At 45.0% G+C, this 21,449-nt stretch overlaps 1 protein-coding gene across 1 annotated transcript; it reads right to left on the bottom strand.

Moving 5' to 3' along the window:
- Positions 1 to 212: 212 nt before the first annotated feature.
- Positions 213 to 1,491, bottom strand: LOC127347120 (uncharacterized). The gene is made up of 2 exons (XM_051373344.2): positions 1,048 to 1,491; positions 213 to 890 (listed from the first exon to the last, which is right to left on the bottom strand). The coding sequence occupies exons 1-2, from the start codon at positions 1,489 to 1,491 to the stop codon at positions 213 to 215; spliced, it is 1,122 nt and encodes a 373-aa protein (XP_051229304.2).
- Positions 1,492 to 21,449: the final 19,958 nt, after the last annotated feature.

Below are 21,449 nucleotides of genomic sequence, written 5' to 3'. Positions count from 1 at the left end.
TCGCGCGCTACACCAAACGTGGCCAAATATGGGCCGTGGCAAAGTATTTGGCATTTGGCTTTTAACTCAATATAGGGCATATAAAATCATAAAAAAACATAAATAAGTTTAAATTATCCAGATTTATAACATAAAATTATTGTTCACCTATTAAATGACAAAGTACTTATTTAAACAAAATGTAAATTGATGCAAATAGCCTAGGCCTTGTTTTATTCGGGATTTTCATCATTGTTATTGTTTGCAATATTGTTGCCAACATGCATCCACATGTGCTCAACCAAATTAGCCTGGAGTTGGTTGTGAACCGTTTGGCCCCGAATTTCGTGATGCACATGGAGGATATCCTGGAATGAAGCCGGACCACCTTGAGGAGCAACCAACTCTTCCTGGCCTTCCCAATCATTATCATACAGTGAATCATCCCGCTCTACCTCAACAATCATGTTGTGCATGATTGCACAAGCGGTCATCACCTCGCACATGGTTTGCACACTCCATGTTCTAGCAGGGTGCCTGACGATAGCCCAACAAGCTTGGAGGATACCAAACTCCTGCTCGACATCTTTCCGGGATGCCTCTTGCTCTTTGGCAAAACTTGCCTCGTGCTCTCTTTTGGAACGACGGATTATCTTCACGAGCATAGCCCAAGGTGGATAGATACTATCAGCAAGGTAGTACCCCTTGTTGTAGTTGTGGCCGTTGATCTGAAAATCCACATCAGGGGACTGACCGTGCGCAAGCATATCAAACACTGGAGAGTGCTGCAGCACATTGACGTCATTGTGTGAGCCGGCCATTCCGAAAAAATGAGTGTCAAATCCATGTGTCATGTGAAGCAACGCTTCAAGAATCACTGTGCGCCCCTCAGAATGATCCTTGAACGACCCCTGCTAATCAAAAGGGCAGTTCTTACTTCCAGTGCATGCAATCTATGATGTTAAGCATCCCAGAAAACCCCTTGAAAGCGTTGATTGACAACAGACGGGTTGTGTCCTCTGCAGTAGGTTGTCTCAGAAATTCACCACCAAACACATCGATCACTACTCTGCAGAACATATACATCGCTTCCAAGCTGCTAGACTCGCTCATCCGGATGTACTCATCTATGTAGTCACCGGCAACACCATATGCTAGCATCCTAATATCTGTTGTGCATTTATGATATGAAGATAGGTCTACCTTGCCAACTGCATCATGTTTGGCGATGAAGTAGTCGTCGTAAACCTTGACGACATCCATTATCCAGTTGAATAACGGTCTGGACATCCGAAAACGGCGGCGAAACATTTGCGGCGTGAACAATGCCTTGCTGTAGTGGAAGTAGTCGTAAAAGAGCATGTCGTGGCCGCGTTCTCTTTTGCGATCCAAGGCCAGCGTGCGTTTCGGCAAGGACCTCCGGTACACAGGGATCTGCGCGACATTGTACTCGTGGATGAGCAACGCAACCTCCATGAGTAAGTCATCGTCTGACTCGTCGTCTGAGGACATGTCGATGACGTTAGTTTGTAGAAGAACTCGTCGCCGCTACCCACCATGATCTACAAGGGAAATCCAATGCCTTCGTAGGGACCTGCAACAATGGTCGCCTCGGCAACTTGCGGCCTGGAAGCACGATGCACAAGAGCTCACCTTTTTCAGCAATGGCGAAGCTGATGACGGCGGGAGCACTCGCGACGGCGAGAGTACTACAACATCGGCAGCAGCGTCCTCAGACGCTGCACCGAGACCGCGAAAGCACAGGCAAAACCGCCGGGGCACGTCCTATGCTGCCAATCTGACGGCGGCGTCTTGACGTCGGTGGCTGGCATCGACAGCGGTCGCAAATCGGCGGTAGTGGGGTGGCGGCGGAGTGGGGGAGGGGGAAGTTGTCCGCGAGGGGGTTGTGGTTTGGGAGGCAGACATGCGAGTCAGGGGAGGACAGAAGAGGCCAGCTCTCGGCGTCAGCGGTCACGCAAACCAGGCCCAGATTTAGACAGGTTTGGGTCGTCCCGGACACTGTGGTCATCTGTTTTAGAGATATGTCCGTACAAGTTGAATCACATATTTATCTAGTTCAACTAATCTGAACACGCGACCGCGGGATGGATCACCTGTTGGAGATGGCTTAGAGCATCTCCAGTCGCCTCCCCCAAACTGTCCCCCAAAGAGCGCCGGATCGAGCGTTTGGGGGACGTGTTTTGTTCGTACCGCGTTTGGGGGACGTCGTTCCCCAGCCGCGTCCCCCAAACGCCGCCTCCAAATAAATATTGGTGCACGAAAATAAAGGTTTTCATTCAAATTTGATTATATATTACAAAGTTTGAATGAAAATGGCTAGATTTCATCTAAACCTAGACTACTGACCGCCCGGCGGTGCGTTCGACGGCCCCGCCCCGTCGTCGCCTCCCCTCCGCCGCAACTCCTGCTGCGCGCGCTGCCTCTCCTTGCGTTGGGTGGTGGCCAGACGCCGCCGCTCCAGCAGCGCGTCGTCGTCCGTCGTCCCCTGTTGCACCACCTAGAGGGAGAGCTCGACGGCGCGATGCATCTGCGCCTCTTCGCGGGCACGGGCGTCGTCCTGGAGCTTTTTCTCCGACTCGAAGGACTCGACAAGCGCCCGTTGCTGATCGGCCAGGTGCGGCCCGTCATCGTCGGACCACTCGAACTCGTCGTCGTCGTCGTCCTCCACCTCGGTCTCCTCCTCCTCTATCGCGGCCTCCTCCTCCTCCTCCACATCCGTTGGCGCCTACATCATCGCCACCGCCAACGCGTCGGCCTCCACCGCCAACTAGTCCGCCCGCCTCCCCCAGATCGCCGCCAGCGCCGCCTCCCGCTGCTGATGCTCCTCCGCCGCCAGCTGCTGCTGGCGCTCGATCGACTCCCGCAGCCGGCGCTCGATCGCCTCCCGCCGTTCACGGTACAGCGCCTCCCGCTCATCTTGCTAGCGCCGGTGCTCATCATCCCACCGCTGCTCAATCTCCTCCGTCCGACGCCGTCGCACCTCTTCTGCCGTCGAGGAGTCGAACACTGCAATGGTGTCCGCCATCGCCTCCTCGTGCCACGCTGCTGCCGCCGCAGCCTCGTCAGCTGCGGGGCCAGGGGCGCAGAACGCCGCTAGATCCGCCGTGTGCACCGCCTCATGCTGCTGGCGGGCCTGCTGCTCGAGTGCCTCCTGCCGCTGCTGACGATGTGCATGCCAGTTCTGGATCCCTCGCTGTCGCCGCTCTTCCCGGGCCGCGGGGTCGGTGTCGACCTGCGAATTCGGGACTGGAAGTGGAGGAGACGGCGGTGGAGGGAACTGGCCAGCGCCTGGGCGGTTCGCCATTGCCACTGGTGGTGGAGGAGACGGCGGTGGAGCGACGAGCGCTGTGTTTGTTGCCGGCGGCTGTGGTAGCTACCAGTGAGCCGGGAGACCTTTTATAGACGCCGACGTGGGAAGAGGCGAGAAGATGCGGGAAGATCGCGTGGGAACGGGCGGTGGCATGTGATACGTCTCCGACGTATCGATAATTTCTTGTGTTCCATGCCACATTATTGATGTTATCTACATGTTTTATGCACACTTTATGTCATATTCGTGCATTTTCTGGAACTAACCTATTAACAAGATGCCGAAGTGCCAGTTGCTGTTTTCTGCTGTTTTTGGTTTCAGAAATCCTAGTAAAGAAATATTCTCGGAATTGGACGAAATAAAAGCCCAGGGGCCTATTTTCTCACGAAGCTTCCAGAAGTCCGAAGACGAGACGAAGAGGGGCCACGGGGTGGCCAAACCCTAGGGCGGCGCGGCCCCACCCCTGGCCGCGCCGGCCTATGGTGTGGGCCCCCCGTGCCGCCTCTTGACTTGCCCTTCCGCCTACTTAAAGCCTCCGTGACGAAACCCCCAGTACCGAGAGCCACGATACGGAAAACCTTACTGAGACGCCGCCGCCGCCGATCCCATCTCGGGGGATCCAGGAGATCGCCTCCGGCACCCTGCCGGAGAGGGGAATCATCTCCCGGAGGACTCTACACCGCCATGGTCGCCTCCGGAGTGATGAGTGAGTAGTCTACCCCTGGACTATGGGTCCATAGCAGTAGCTAGATGGTTGTCTTCTCCCCATTGTGCTATCATTGTCGGATCTTGTGAGCTGCCTATCATGATCAAGATCATCTATATGTAATTCTATATGTTGCGTTTGTTGGGATCCGATGAATAGAGAATACTTGTTATGTTGATTATCAAAGTTATGCTTATGTGTTGTTTATGATCTTGCATGCTCTCCGTTACTAGTAGATGCTCTGGCCAAGTAGATGCTTGTAACTCCAAGAGGGAGTAATTATGCTCGATAGTGGGTTCATGCATGCATTGACACCTGGGACAGTGACAGAAAGTTCTAAGGTTGTGTTGTGCTGTTGCCACTAGGGATAAAACATTAGTGCTATGTTCAAGGATGTAGTCACTAGTTACATTACGCACCATACTTAATGCAATTGTCTGTTGTTTTGCAACTTAATACTGGAGGGGGTTCGGATGATAACCTGAAGGTGGACTTTTTAGGCATAGATGCAGTTGGATGGCGGTCTATGTACTTTGTCGTAATGCCCAATTAAATCTCACTATACTCATCATGATATGTATGTGCATTGTCATGCTCTCTTTATTTGTCAATTGCCCAACTTTAATTTGTTCACCCAACATGCTGTTCGTCTTATGGGAGAGACACCTCTAGTGAACTGTGGACCCCGGTCCATTCTTTAATACTGAAATACAAATCTGCTGCAATACTTGTTTTTACTATTTTCTCTGCAAACAATCATCTTCCACACAATACGGTTAATCCTTTGTTACAGCAAGCCGGTGAGATTGACAACCTCACTGTTTCGTTGGGGCAAAGTACTTTGGTTGTGTTGTGCAGGTTCCACGTTGGCGCCGGAATCTCTGGTGTTGCGCCGCACTACATCCCGCCGCCATCAACCTTCAACGTGCTTCTTGGCTCCTCCTGGTTCGATAAACCTTGGTTTCTTTCTGAGGGAAAACTTGCTGCTGTGCGCATCATACCTTCCTCTTGGGGTTGCCCAACGAACGTGTGAAATACACGCCATCAAGCTCTTTTTCTGGCGCCGTTGCCGGGGAGATCAAGACACGCTGCAAGGGGAGTCTCCACTTCTCAATCTCTTTACTTTGTTTTTGTCTTGCTTAGTTTTATTTACTACTTTGTTTGCTGCACTAAATCAAAATACAAAAAAATTAATTGCTAGTTTTACTTTATTTGCTGTCTTGTTTGCTATATCGAAAACACAAAAAAATTTAGTTTACTTGCATTTACTTTATCTAGTTTGCTTTATTTACTATTGCTAAAATGGCCAACGCTGAAAATACTAAGTTGTGTGACTTCACAACCACAAATAATAATGATTTCTTATGCACACCTATTGCTCCATCTGCTACTACAGCAGAATTCTTTGAAATTAAACCTGCTTTACTGAATCTTGTTATGAAGGATCAATTTTCTGGAATTAGTTCTGATGATGCTGCTGCCCATCTTAATAATTTTGTTGAACTATGTGAAATGCAAAAATATAAAGATGTAGATGGTGATATTATTAAACTAAAATTGTTCCCTTTCTCATTAAGAGGAAGAGCTAAAGATTGGTTGCTATCTCTGCCTAAGAATAGTATTGATTCATGGACTAAATGCAAGGATGCTTTTATTGGTAGATATTATCCCCCTGCTAAAATTATATCTTTGAGGAGTAGCATAATGAATTTCAAACAATTAGATACTGAACATGTTGCTCAAGCTTGGGAAAGAATGAAATCTCTGGTTAAAAATTGCCCAACCCATGGACTGACTACTTGGATGATCATCCAAACCTTCTATGCAGGACTAAATTTTTCTTCACGGAATTTATTGGATTCAGCTGCTGGAGGTACCTTTATGTCCATCACTCTTGGTGAAGCAAAAAGGCTTCTTGATAATATGATGATCAACTACTCTGAATGGCACACGGAAAGAGCTCCACAAGGTAAGAAGGTAAATTCTGTTGAGGAATCCTCTTCCTTGAATGATAAGGTTGATGCTATTATGTCTATGCTTGTGAATGATAGGACTAATATTGATCCTAATAATGTTCCGTTAGCTTCATTGGTTGCACAAGAAGAACATGTTGATGTAAACTTCATTAAAAATAATAATTTCAACAACAATGCTTACCGGAACAATTCTAGTAACAACTATAGGCCATATCCTTATAATAATGGCAACGGCTATGGTAATTCTTATGGAAATTCTTACAACAATAATAGGAATTCACCCCCTGGACTTGAAGCCATGCTTAAAGAATTTATTAGCACACAAACTGCTTTTAACAAATCTGTTGAAGAAAAGCTTGGTAAAATTGATATACTTGTTTCTAGAGTTGATAGTCTTGCCTCTGATGTTGATCTTTTGAAATCAAAAGTTATGCCTAATAGGGATATTGAAAATAAAATTGTTACTACAGCAAATGCCATTCAAGTTAGAATTAATGAGAATATAAGATTAATGGCTGAACTGCGTGCTAGGTGGGATAGAGAAGAAAATGAAAAACTAGCTAAAGAGAAGAATATAGCTAAAGTTTGGACTATTACCACCACTAATGCTAATGTTACACATGTTGCTGCACCTCCTACTCATACTAATAAAAGAATTGGTGTTAGCAATGTTTCCACTTCTAATGCAAAGCGCGAAAAACTGCCTGAAACTGCTAAAACTGCTGAAACTGCCTGTGATAAAGCTGCTGAAATTTTTTCCAACATTGGGGATGATGATCCCATTGCTTTAGATTATAATGGTTTGAATTTTGATGATTGCCACATCTCTGAAGTTATAAAGTTCTTGCAAAAACTCGCTAAAAGTCCTAATGCTAGTGCTATAAATTTGGCTTTCACGCATCATATTACAAATGCTCTCATAAAAGCTAGAGAAGAGAAACTAGAGCGCGAAGCCTCTATTCCTAAAAAGCTAGAGGATGGTTGGGAGCCCATCATTAAGATGAAGGTTAAAGATTTTGATTGTAATGCTTTATGTGATCTTGGTGCAAGTATTTCTGTTATGCCTAAGAAAATTTATAATATGCTTGACTTGCCACCGCTGAAAAATTGTTATTTGGATGTTAATCTTGCTGATCATTCTACAAAGAAACCTTTGGGTAAAGTTGATAATGTTCGCATTACCGTTAACAATAATCTTGTTCCCGTTGATTTTGTTGTCTTGGATATTGAATGCAATGCATCTTGTCCCATTATATTGGGAAGACCTTTTCTTCGAACTGTTGGTGCTATTATTGATATGAGGGAAGGTAATATAAAATATCAATTTCCTCTCAAGAAAGGTATGGAACACTTCCCTAGAAAGAGAATAAAGGTACCTTATGATTCTATTATTAGAACAAACTATGATGTTGATGCTTCATCTCTCGATGTTACTTGATACACACTTTCTGCGCCTAGCTGAAAGGCGTTAAAGAAAAGAGCTTATGGGAGACAAACCATGTTTTTACCTACAGTACTTTGTTTTTATTTTGTGTCTTGGAAGTTGTTTACTACTGTAGCAACCTCTCCTTATCTTAGTTTTGAGTTTTGTTGTGCCAAGTTAAGCCGTTGATAGAAAAGTAAGTACTAGATTTGGATTACTGCGCAGTTCCAGATTTCTTTGCTGTCACGAATCTGGGTCCACCTCCCTGTAGGTAGCTCAGAAAATTACGCCAATTTACGAGCATGATCCTCAGATATGTTCGCAACTTTCATTCAATTTGAGCATTTTCGTTTGAGCAAGTCTGGTGCCATTTTAAAATTCGTCAATACGAACTGTTCTGTTTTGACAGATTCTGCCTTTTATTTCGAATTGCCTCTTTCGCTATGTTGGATGAATTTCTTTGATCCACTAATGTCCAGTAGCATTATGCAATGTCCAGAAGTGTTAAGAATGATTGTGTCGCCTCTGAATATGTCAATTTATATTGTGCACTAACCCTCTAATGAGTTGTTTCGAGTTTGGTGTGGAGGAAGTTTTCAAGGATCAAGAGAGGAGTATGATGCAACATGATCAAGGAGAGTGAAAGCTCTAAGCTTGGGGATGCACCCGGTGGTTCACCCCTGCATATATCAAGAAGACTCAAGCGTCTAAGCTTGGGGATGCCCAAGGCATCCCCTTCTTCATCGACAACATTATCAGGTTCCTCCCCTGAAACTATATTTTTATTCCATCACATCTTATGTGCTTTTTCTTGGAGCTTCGGTTTGTTTTTGTTTTTGTTTTGTTTGAATAAAATGGATCCTAGCATTCACTTTATGGGAGAGATACACGCTCCGCTGTAGCATATGGACAAGTATGTCCTTGGTTTCTACTCATAGTATTCATGGCGAAGTTTCTCCTTCGTTAAATTGTTATATGGTTGGAATTGGAAAATGATACATGTAGTAATTGCTATAAATGTCTTGGGTAATGTGATACTTGGCAATTGTTGTGCTCATGTTTAAGCTCTTGCATCATATGCTTTGCACCCATTAATGAAGAAATACATAGAGCATGCTAAAATTTGGTTTGCATATTTGGTTTCTCTAAGGTCTAGATAATTTCTAGTATTGAGTTTGAACAACAAGGAAGACGGTGTAGAGTCTTATAATGTTTTCAATATGTCTTTTATGTGAGTTTTGCTGCACCGGTTCATCCTTGTGTTTGTTTCAAATAAGCCTTGCTAGCCTAAACCTTGTATCGAGAGGGAATACTTCTCATGCATCCAAAATACTTGAGCCAACCACTATGCCATTTGTGTCCACCATACCTACCTATACTACATGGTATTTTCCCGCCATTCCAAAATAAATTGCTTGAGTGCTACCTTTAAAATTCCATCATTCACCTTTGCAATATATAGCTCATGGGACAAATAGCTTAAAAAACTATTGTGGTATTGAATATGTAATTATGCACTTTATCTCTTATTAAGTTGCTTGTTGTGCGATAACCATGTTTACTGGGGAACGCCATCAAATCATTGTTGAATTTCATGTGAGTTGCTATGCATGTTCGTCTTGTCTGAAGTAAGGGCGATCTACACTGAGTTGAATGGTTTGAGCATGCATATTGTGAGAGAAGAACATTGGGCCGCTAACTAAAGCCATGATTCATGGTGGAAGTTTCAGTTTTGGACAAATATCCTCAAATCTCTAATGAGAAAAGAATTAATTGTTGTCAAATGCTTAAAGCATTAAAAGAGGAGTCCATTATCTGTTGTCTATGTTGTCCCGGTATGGATGTCTAAGTTGAGAATAATCAAAAGCGAGAAATCCAAATGCGAGCTTTCTCCTTAGACCTTTGTACAGGCGGCATAGAGGTACCCCTTTGTGAAACTTGGTTAAAGCATATGTATTGCGGTGATAATCCAGGTAGTCCAAGCTAATTAGGACAAGGTGCGGGCACTATTGGTACACTATGCATGAGGCTTGCAACTTATAAGATATAATTTACATGATGCATATGCTTTATTACTACCGTTGACAAAATTGTTTCATGTTTTCAAAATCAAAGCTCTAGCACAAATATAGCAATCGATGCTTTTCCTCTATGAGGACCATTCTTTTACTTTCAATGTTGAGTCAGTTCACCTATTTCTCTCCACCTCAAGAAGCAAACACTTGTGTGAACTGTGCATTGATTCCTACATACTTGCTTATTGCACTTATTATATTACTCTATGTTGACAATATCCATGAGATATACATGTTACAAGTTGAAAGCAACCGCTGAAACTTAATCTTCTTTTGTGTTGCTTCAATACCTTTACTTTGAATTATTGCTTTATGAGTTAACTCTTATGCAAGACTTATTGATGCTTGTCTTGAAGTGCTATTCATGAAAAGTCTTTGCTTTATGATTCACTTGTTTACTCATGTCATACACATTGTTTTGATCGCTGCATTCACTACATATGCTTTACAAATAGTATGATCAAGATTATGATGGCATGTCACTCCAGAAATTATCTGTGTTATCGTTTTACCTGCTCGGGACGAGCAGAACTAAGCTTGGGGATGCTGATACGTCTCCGCCGTCTCGATAAGGTCTTGGGGTCCATGCCACCTGATTGATGTTATCTACATGTTTTATGCACACTTAATGTCATATTCGTGCATTTTCTGGAACTAACCTATTAACAAGATGCCGAAGTGCCAGTTGCTGTTTTCTGCTGTTTTTGGTTTCAGAAATCCTAGTAAAGAAATATTCTCGGAATTGGACGAAATAAAAGCCCAGGGGCCTATTTTCTCACGAAGCTTCCAGAAGTCCGAAGACGAGACGAAGAGGGGCCACGGGGTGGCCAAACCCTAGGGCGGCGCGGCCCCACCCCTGGCCGCGCCGGCCTATGGTGTGGGCCCCCCGTGCCGCCTCTTGACTTGCCCTTCCGCCTACTTAAAGCCTCCGTGACGAAACCCCCGGACCGAGAGCCACGATACGGAAAACCCATCGAGACGCCGCCGCCGCCGATCCCATCTCGGGGGATCCAGGAGATCGCCTCCGGCACCCTGCCGGAGAGGGGAATCATCTCCCGGAGGACTCTACACCGCCATGGTCGCCTCCGGAGTGATGAGTGAGTAGTCTACCCCTGGACTATGGGTCCATAGCAGTAGCTAGATGGTTGTCTTCTCCCCATTGTGCTATCATTGTCGGATCTTGTGAGCTGCCTATCATGATCAAGATCATCTATATGTAATTCTATATGTTGCGTTTGTTGGGATCCAATGAATAGAGAATACTTGTTATGTTGATTATCAAAGTTATGCTTATGTGTTGTTTATGATCTTGCATGCTCTCCGTTACTAGTAGATGCTCTGGCCAAGTAGATGCTTGTAACTCCAAGAGGGAGTAATTATGCTCGATAGTGGGTTCATGCCTGCATTGACACCTGGGACAGTGACAGAAAGTTCTAAGGTTGTGTTGTGCTGTTGCCACTAGGGATAAAACATTAGTGCTATGTTCAAGGATGTAGTCACTAGTTACATTACGCACCATACTTAATGCAATTGTCTGTTGTTTTGCAACTTAATACTGGAGGGGGTTCGGATGATAACCTGAAGGTGGACTTTTTAGGCATAGATGCAGTTGGATGGCGGTCTATGTACTTTGTCGTAATGCCCAATTAAATCTCACTATACTCATCATGATATGTATGTGCATTGTCATGCTCTCTTTATTTGTCAATTGCCCAACTGTAATTTGTTCACCCAACATGCTGTTCGTCTTATGGGAGAGACACCTCTAGTGAACTGTGGACCCCGGTCCATTCTTTAATACTGAAATACAAATCTGCTGCAATACTTTTTTTACTATTTTCTCTGCAAACAATCATCTTCCACACAATACGGTTAATCCTTTGTTACAGCAAGCCGGTGAGATTGACAACCTCACTGTTTCGTTGGGGCAAAGTACTTTGGTTGTGTTGTGCAGGTTCCACGTTGGCGCCGGAATCTCTGGTGTTGCGCCGCACTACATCCCGCCGCCATCAACTTTCAACGTGCTTCTTGGCTCCTCCTGGCTCGATAAACCTTGGTTTCTTTCTGAGGGAAAACTTGCTGCTGTGCGCATCATACCTTCCTCTTGGGGTTGCCCAACGAACGTGTGAAATACACGCCATCAGCATGTGAACACGGGCGACGCGTGGAGGCTACGCAGCACCGACGAGACGTCTCGCCTGCCCCTTCCCATTAAGGCAAAGATGTCGTCGTGTGTCACTGCGCGCGAATAACTTCCGCCGCGAGGTAGGCGACGGTTAGGTTAAAATTTATTATGCTGCTGACGCGTCAGCCCCGCCACTCCCCGCCTCGCTTTTCGTTGTGTCCGGCGTGCCCGGAGCATCCCCTGTGGGACGGGGACGGGCTCGGGGCGCCGGACACCGTATCGGGCCGCGCCGGACAAAATTAGGCTTTGGGGGACCCTCCTGGAACCATTTTTGGTCTGACGCGCCCCAAATTGCTTTGTGGGAATTTTTGGGGGACGCGACTGGACATGCTCTTAAGAACATCTCCAGCCGCGTCCCCCAAAGCGTACCCCAAACCGCACCGGATTGAGCGTTTGGGGGACGTGTTTTGTTCGTGCCGCATTTGGGGGACGTCGCTCCCCAGCCGCATCCCCCAAACGCCTCCCCCAAACATTTAAAATACTTCTTTTTAACACAGAACCATTTATCAAATATAGCATATGAATAAAAATGTTTGCGAGGATTGTTTTCAAATTAAATTACAACAAACAATAAAACAAGTAAACAAATATAATAAATAGGGCTAGATGCTAGATCAAGGTGCCACGGTATTTCCTTTGATCTTCCACAAATGCTCAACGAGATCAGCTTGAAGTTGTTCATGAACATTGCTGTCACGGATCTCTGCGTGCATGGCGAGAAAATCAGCAAAATCTGCAGGCAACTCATGATCAACCTCCGCAAGAGGGCCCTGACACTCATAGGGACCAACATGTGTAATAACCCAGAACATAGGAACAACGAAGGGTAGATTTAGAAATGGGATGTGCATTTCATCGCAAAACGGGGAAAATTTTCGCGCCTTATTTTAACTAAACCTAAAAGGGATCGAGGTTCTCTCTCATTTATCAATTAGGGTTAGGCAAGGTGAGTTAGTAAATTTCGACATGATCTCTTTTGTATCTTGTTGATTTGGGAGTTGAATTCATTTGAGAAGTCATAATACATTGATAACATTAACCAATAAGCAATAATGATTATAGAAAATGGAATTCACAATTTAAATACAACTTATGAATTCAAATGACTTTGAATTTCAAATTGAATTATAAATACAACATTTATTCAGAAATATAAACATTACAAACCAAAAAAAGCTCATCAACAAAACTTGAGCTTTATTGATATCACAACACAATTTACATTGTCTTTACAACATTCTTGATACAAGAATTAAAGGAAAATAAACAGAAATGAAAATGAAGATTACAATATTTGATCCTAACCTTGGACAGCACAGGATAAGAGCAACAGCAGACCAAACCTGAGCACCACCAGGGCTCAAGTTTCAGCATATGAGAGCACAGAGCTCATATGTGCTGAGCAAGCCACAGCAAGGCCATGCACTGGCCTAGTCACCAAAGCAAGCCAGGCCTGTGAGGCATTGCAAGAATAGAAGTAGAGTTGGTATAAAAGTGCACAAACCCTAGAAACAGTGCACATTCGACCGGATAAGGATTCACAAGGTAAGCTGAAGATAGAATAGGCATAGTTCATCCTGTTCTTGCTCAAGAACAGCACAAGCCAACACAAAACCCAACCAACCACCAGAAATCATGGTGACCTGAGAAGATCAACCAAGAACTGGAGGTGCAGGGCTGTGACACATAAACCAGAAGTCTGCATCAATAAAATATTTCACCCTAGGAGCTGGAACAACGTATACCTAGTTCCCGGAGAAGATCCAATGGATCCAGTCCATAAATTATGCATGACATATGTCATGGGATTGAGCAGATGCTCAATGGGTAGCTCACACTTGGTTTTCACCAAGGATCGCTGGCAGTCTAGAAAGCCACTAACACAGAAACCATCTAGATACAAATCTTGTGCACAGAAGCTAGAGATCATGCACAGATGCACACACTAGCAAGAACACATGCACAGACAACACCAGTAGATGAATTGCAAGGAATAGAAGCTACCAAGACTACACAACAAGATCCTAAGCACGCAACCATCAGGAAAACCCTAGAATTCTTCACAGGCAAGCAAATTGGCATTCCTATTGATTATGATCCCCAAATATGCAAGCAAAGATGAGTAGCCAACAAGATCCAGCCAACTATGTGAGCAACCAGTCAGTAGCAAAGCTACTGAGGTCACATCAAACATAGAACCATCCAAAGCATAGCCAAATAACAAAGCATCATTATCCAGTAATGGATTCATACTCCATTTACTTGCCAATTAATCATGGAAAGTAAAATCATACACAACAAGTCATTTAATCATTACTGCATAAGCAGTTCATCATTAATTAATTCATCCAAGCATGAATACATAACAAATCCATGCAATATTTTGACAGTAGCACACTGTGAGGCAACACAAGCACATGTCACTGCATCATAGCTACTGGATCAAGTCCAGAAGGCTAGGGAGAGCAGCAGCACATACACGTAGTAGCATAAGCATGCTTGAATAGCAGCATCAGTAAGCAAATCAAGTCACTGACCTTTGATTGATCAGATGGATCAATTAAAGCAAGTCAAGCAACACTGAGAGTCTAGCCAACAGAAATTATTGATCCAATGGATCATTGGATCACACAGAAGGCACAGAAGCACCTCACAAGCATCACAAGTGTCACAGATGCATAGCAGTACACCTAGACAAGCAAGCATAGGATGCCAGTAAGCACAAGCAAGCTCATAAGCATGTACATCATGGCATAGCAAGTCATAGCATGATAGGAGAAATAAGCAAGCAACACAGGACATGCACAGCAAGCAACACACACTGGCCAGTAACCAGAGCTTGGTGGATTGGCCAGGGCTTGCAAAGCAGAAGCATAGGAAGCGTAGGCAGCAGCAGTAGCAGCAGCAATGCTCTGTATGATCATAGGATCATCAGGAGGCCGTAGAGCAAGAGGTAGAAGAAGCACAGAGGCATGGGAGGCGCACAGAGATGGAGTTGAGAAGTAGGAGGAGCAAAAGACCTCACCCGCGCCTGGAGGCAGAAGCTATGGCATGGCGAGGCAGTGCACGCGCAGCCATAGCAGCTGCAAAGCTAGGGAAGACGCCGGCGTTACGCCGACGAACACCACGAGCAGCACAGCACCCAGAGACGACGGCACAGGTGCTGCGAGCACAGCACCCGCGCCAGGTCAGTCCCAGAGATGCGCACACGTCGACGGCAAGGACGCCAGCTCGTCGGAGCTAGTCAATCGCCGGAGGCGATTCACCACGAGATCCAGTGAGGAGGCGATCCGCCAGAGGAGGAAGAGATCGACGAAACCACGTGGACAGATCGATAGATCGTCGCGCGGCGGTTCAGATCGTATAGGTGGCGAGGTCAGAGGAGCACGGAGATGGCCGGAGCAAGACGGTGGCCATGGCGGCGACGGCATCGCCACGCGCGTCGCCAGAGAGTTAGGGTTAGGTCGAATGAGAGAGAAGAGAGCGAGCGAGTGAGTGAGGTGGGCCGTAGTGGCGCCACCGACCCGTTTTGGGACAAGCCATGGTGGGCTGTCCCAATGGGCCTAGTTAATGGGCTGGACCAATAGGGACCAGGGGTATTTTAGTCTTTTCACATTTTGGAAAAATGCCAGAATTCACCAAATTTTAGTAAATAAAATATACCTCTAAAAATCCATGAAAAATTGGATTTGTAAATGATAAATCATTCTTAATAAGAATAAAATAAGAATTTGAATTTAGGAAACAAATTCAAACTTTGGAATTTTATGAATTTAAATTAAAACTTGGAATTTTAAACTAGGGATTTCTATTTTTGTGCCCTCGGGTCCTTAGTTTTTTCTCAGTTTTCCCCAAGACCTTGTCTGAAACCCGCAGAAGGAGCTCGGACGGAAGGAATCCGTTAAGTTGGCCGTTCCGTGCTGACGAGTGGGGTCGTGTCGTTTGTGGGGCCGCGTCGTGTGGGGCTGGTAGGAAGGAACCGCGTGGGACAGGACGAGACCATGTTTGTGTGGTCGTAGCGTGTGGGGCTGTAGCGTGTGGAGCCCTAGCGTGTGGAGCCGTGTGGGTCCGGGACGTGGGCACGAGTGGTTTCTGTCTCTTTCGCCTAGATTAGCAGTTTCCAATGTACATTTTTCCTCTCTCTCGCTCGATATCATTCATATTTGATATCCCAAATTGGTAGCAAATCTAAAGAAGCTTCTTCTTCTTCTGTTTTTTAACGACATTCATTTCTTTATGCCTTCGTTTTTACCCAATGAGGTAGGAAATCTAGGGCACAAATCCAGAAAAAATATAGGATAAGCTGCATACAGTAGCCAACATAGCATAGATATATTCACGATAGATCCAACAATAGTACCGATAGAACCCTACAACATAAACTACATTTTACATGAATTTAAGCTGCTCTACAGATAGAGCAGTCACATACAGAGAGTGCAGTAGGCATGTTCAACGCCTCCAGGTTGCGCTTGTGACTCACCTGGAGGTTGCGCACGTGAATCTCAAGTGCTTTGTGTTTGGCCATGAACGCATGCACGTTCACCGTCGTTCGAACTCTAGTGCCGCATCTGCCAATGGATTCAGCATGGTTCACCAGGCAGTTGAAGTCGGTGGCGCGGAGCTTCCTGTTACAGAAGGGGCACTTACAAATGCCTCGAGCAAAGGGGCCATCGTAATGGCCAGACTGCAGCCTCCCGAGGACGTGACGAGTCTTGGTGTGGAAGGACTCGTCGTCGCTGTCGACGTCGCTGCTCTGCACCTGTCACGTAGCACCAAAGATCGTGCAAAAAACACGGAGTCAATTGCAACGATGATGGAACAGAGAGTGAACAAAGATCATGCATGATAATATGGGCTCGAAGAAAAGAGGTAGCCTCAGTTACATTGCACACACTTATATCCAGGATTTGAGTGAGTAAACCAAAGATCATGCACAACAAATTTGAACACACCAATTGTTTACTGACCAAACCCTGAATCAATTTGTGCCCAAATATTCATCATCATCGGCACAAATCTTAAACAAAAGCAAATCACAAGCACTAATAACGCAAGATCTAACACAAAAGGATTGAACTAGGAACAGACGCACCCTAATAACGCAAGATCTAACACAAATGGATTGAACTAGGAACAGACGAACCCTAATAACACTAGATCTAGCACAAAAGGATTAAAATGGGATAAGAACAAGGGAGCAAAGGGTTACCTCCGGCTCGTCGTCGACGATGCTGGTGTCGTAGGGGTTCTCCGGCGCGACGTACGGCACTGGTTCGTACAGGTCCCAAGCGACGGGGGCCTTGACGGGGGTCTAGACGGTGGCGGCGGCCGATGCGCCGGCGGCTGATGCGCTGGCTGCTACGTTGGAAGCAGCGACAGGGGCCTGGACGGGGGCAGCGGCCGATGCGCCGGCGGCTGATGCGCCGACAATGGACATCTCATTCTTCTCCATCGCCGGCGGTTTTCTTCGGGGTTTTTTCTTCGGTTGTGGAGAAGATGATGGGAAAGGAGAGGCGGTTGCAGTGAGAACGTGCGTCGAGGGAGAGGAAAAGGGCTCTATAAAGACGAAGGTGGCGTGTACCGCGACACGCGTCCGCTATGCACGGCTGCAGTGTGCACCGCGACACGAGTCTAACCCTGGGACGTTTGGTGTACTCAGTTATAACCTCGGGCCTTATACAGAGATTTTATCTGTACTCAGTTTTCCCCTCGAGTACTTAGACTGGCAAGTGCAATATACTCAGTTTTACCCTCAAGTAGCTAGTCAACAGAGAGTCAACAAATGAGATTAACATATCTAATTGAGGCATTTCATGCGCAAAAAAATTCAAAAAAAATAAAAACATAGTGGCACCTACTCATGGAGTCTTCCTACGCAACCTGCCACCAAGAAAACCTTAACAAACGTATATAAATCAAGTTTTACCACAAATTGCCACTTCTCGGAATCACTAGTGTAGCTATGAAGATGCATGGTTTTCCACTCAAACCCCTTTGCAAAACATCTTCCCCAAAAACATAGTTTGTCTAAATGATGCCATAATTGTCACACTCATGTATATTTGAATTGCAAATAATTTGATGTAGCCCAATATGAATTATATTGTACAAAACACGCATTTTTCATTTTGTAATTCTTTTTGTTTGAATCCCTTAGTCTATTTACTATTTATGTGCCCTTGGATTGTTAGTACTACTCAGTTTTGTCCTCAAGTTCTGTCACAAATGCTCTCAGAAGCCCAAACTTATCCTGATTGGTTGAGCCGTTGTCACACGGATCGACTCCACGAACCGTTGATCAACTGATCTAACGGGCAGTATACCCCTCTCCGTCTCTTCGTGGCCACCCCTCTCTCTCTCTCTTCGTGGCCACCCCTCTCTCTCTCTGTCGGTGGATGCATTATTGTCACCCCTCTAACAATTATCAACTATCTTTCGCTTTCCTTTTTCTTTTAGGGGATATAGTTTTGGCATATAGTTTTAGTAATTTGAAATGGCCCAAAAGTGGTATAATTTTGGTATAAACATGATGCATACATATTTGCGGATTTCGGTGAATGCATTATTGTCACCCCCTAACAATTATCAACTATCTTTCGCTTTCCTTTTTCTTTTAGGGGATATAGTTTTGGCATATAGTTTCGGTAATTTGAAACGGCCCAAAAGTGGTATAATTTCGGTATAAACTTGAGGCATACATATTTGCGGATTTCGGTGAATGCATTATTGTCACCCCTCTAACAATTATCAACTATCTTTCGCTTTCCTTTTTCTTTTAGGGGATATAGTTTTGGCATATAGTTTCGGTAATTTGAAACGGCCCAAAAGTGGTATAATTTCGGTATAAACATGAGGCATACATATTTGCGGATTTCGGTTAATGCATTATTGTCACCCCTCTAACAATTATCAACTATCTTTCGCTTTCCTTTTCTTTTAGGGGATATAGTTTTGGTAATTTGAAACGGTCCAAAAGTGGTATAATTTTGGTATAAACATGAGGCATACATATTTGCGGATTTCGGTGAATAGATTATTGGGAGCCCTAGATTATTTGTCACCCCTCTAACAATTATTGGGAGCATTCCAATATAGTTGGCAATTTCGGTGAATGCACACACTAACTATGAAAACAACTACAAGTACATGTAACTGAATAATGAATTTGTAACAAGGTATCCCTTGTAACAACTTCTAGCGCCTGGTGAGCAATGATAAGAATCCGATCTCAATTATACAACAGAAAAAACAACCAGCCATCAGATTAGCTTGCTTCTTCAACTCGATTAGCTGCCTTAACTGCTTGTTCATTTTCTTCAGTTCTCCCTTCACTTCCACCAGTCCTGCATTGGGAGCATTAGGCATAATCGGAACGGCTCCTCTCTCCGCCGCATTCTCTACAGCAAGTCCCCCCTCCCAAATTGCGCTCCCCAATAGCGCCAATTGATTCGTGCAATTGAAGCCTCTGAACATACACATCGATCCACTCGAAATGCCTGCATTTTTTAAGGATCTGAAAACAACAACGGGAACCCTAAATCCCAAATTCGATGGAATAGCAAGAAAATCGAGAGAAAATAGAGAAATTGGAGCGAGATCTAACCTTATCCCCCTCTCTATATGGCAAGCTCTCGCATGCAAGGAACTCACGTCCACGGTTGCCGTTCTCGTCCGTCTTACAGATCGACCGCTTCAGAGGCTCCTGGCGTGGGCAGTCAGGGCATCTTGTCAAAGGCACGGGTCCATACTGCGGCCATGAAGAATGGGAGGTCGAAGAGAAACTAGACATCACCCGCCTGCCAGAGAAGGGCTGCCGCTGGCAGAGAAGAAGAACAATGGGGCGCGGGGAAAGAAAGGGGAAACAATGGCACGGGCGCGGGGCTGGCTCGGGCTCCCATTTTACAACGGTCACCTGGGTAAGCTGTGGGTCCGGCGCACTAACGAGGACAGGTTGTAGGTCCCACAATGATCTGGATAAGTGAAGAGGTGTCCACTACGGGGCACCAACAGCGGCCCCACTTGCCAGCACCAACCAACGTCAACTAAACGGAATCCTCCGTCCGAGCTCCTTCTGCGGGTTTCAGACAAGGTATTGGGGAAAACTGAGGAAAAACTAAGGGGCTGGGGAAAACTGAGCACAACTAAGGAGCCAGGGGCAGGAAAATAGAAATCCCTTTAAACTATTATTTCCTTGGATTTAAAAATCAAGAAAAAATCTCAAATAAGTTCAAATACTGATTTTCAAACATTTCAAAATGAAATTCTATTATTCCAAGTCATTTCTATTAAAGAAAGATATTTTCCAAAGGAAAATATTCTATTCTTCTTATTCCAAAAATATAGAGGCAACTCTATTATTTCAAATTATTTTGGTATGAATAATGAATCACAAAGGTAAAGTAATATTACTATGAACCATTCTTATTTATGGGATTAAAGTGTTATTGCAAATATAAAAGCAATTGCAAATTACTGCCAAAGGCATAAATCTTAATTCAACCCTAAATTGTAATAAATAATTGGGGTAAAGGAATTCCACATAAAATAATACATTCATGACTGCATTATTTGGATTTTATAACATTGTCCTTACCGGACAATGATGCTTCTTACAGAACCCGAGGTCCAGGTTCCATCCACTGCATTGAACTGCACTATCTGGCAGTCCACAGGAAAGTTCACCCTTGCTCATACCGACTTGAGTATTTTCTACTACTTTACTGCAAAGCTATATACTTACCATTCCTGCATGGCAAATAAAATGTTACTTTTCCAATTATGATTATGACTATGTGGCTGGCAATGGAACCATGGTATGTGTTGATATGGTGGAGGTTCCATTGCATGGGTTATATTAACCTAGGAGTAATTACCAATGTCGTCCAGTGATTCTAGCGCCGTACATACCGCGTTAACCATAAGATCTATAATGGCTCTAGGGAAGCCAGCCGTATCTTTTCCCTCCTGCACGCCAACGGACTGGTAGAGCTGCGGGGTGCTGGAGGCACTGCCGTAGGTTGTGATGGCATTTTAAATCTCCATCCCTGTGGATGACGGGCTCTATGGTCTATGATGGATTGTCCAAAGTACACCGTGAGTAAAGCCGTATGATCGGGAGATGTCTACTGGGGGTGTACGGTTGGACAAAAGGGTGGGTTTGCAGGGTCGCGGAGAAGGCGGTGTGGGCTTGGATTTTCATACCTGGCCTCACACCAAAGGAAGTGTGAACGGGGGAAAGTCCATGCGGATGGCAAAAAGGATGGGATCTCTTATGGGAAAAGTAACGCACCTCTGCAGAATGTATCAAATTGTGGTTGTCACTCCTTGTTCCGGGAAGGGAACTGCGAACGCGGCAGGAAAGGAACTCCACGAAGTTCTGGTCAACCTGTGAAGACTGATGGGCATAGTTTTCATAATAAAAGCAACCTTTTGAAGAAATGATTTCAAAACATTCATTGACCTGCGATTTCCTGATCAATGGTCGTAGCTAGTGCATCAAACACCTTTTACTCTTTTGAACTTGCTGAGTACCCCTGTACTCACTTTCTTTCGACACCCTTGCTAGACTGTGAAACGGAAGTGGAGGCCATCGCCGATGGAGCACCAGAAGGAAGTTACGAGCTGGTCTACGAGGAACCTGATCTTACCGGAGAAGTTGAAGGAGTAGACTATGGGATAGTCTACGGACCCGACGACACGGAGGTGGAGGAGTAGTGATATACCCTAGTAGCATCGAGCCGAGCAGCGTAGAACTTACCTAAATAAGTTGCT

This window comes from Lolium perenne, chromosome 4 (assembly GCF_019359855.2).
Source record: "Lolium perenne isolate Kyuss_39 chromosome 4, Kyuss_2.0, whole genome shotgun sequence".
Lineage (NCBI taxonomy): Eukaryota > Viridiplantae > Streptophyta > Magnoliopsida > Poales > Poaceae > Lolium > Lolium perenne.
The sequence above is the reverse complement of the archived record's forward strand: the minus strand, read 5'-3'. Positions and strand labels throughout refer to the sequence as shown.

Excerpts from the sequence above, each read along its gene's own strand:
- LOC127347120 (XM_051373344.2), bottom strand. The coding sequence starts at position 1,491 with ATGTCCTCAGACGACGAGTCAGACGATGACTTACTCATGGAGGTTGCG. Across the intron at positions 891-1,047 it reads CGATGTATATGTTCTGCAGA|GGGTCGTTCAAGGATCATTC; the intron begins GTAGTGATCGAT and ends TTTGATTAGCAG.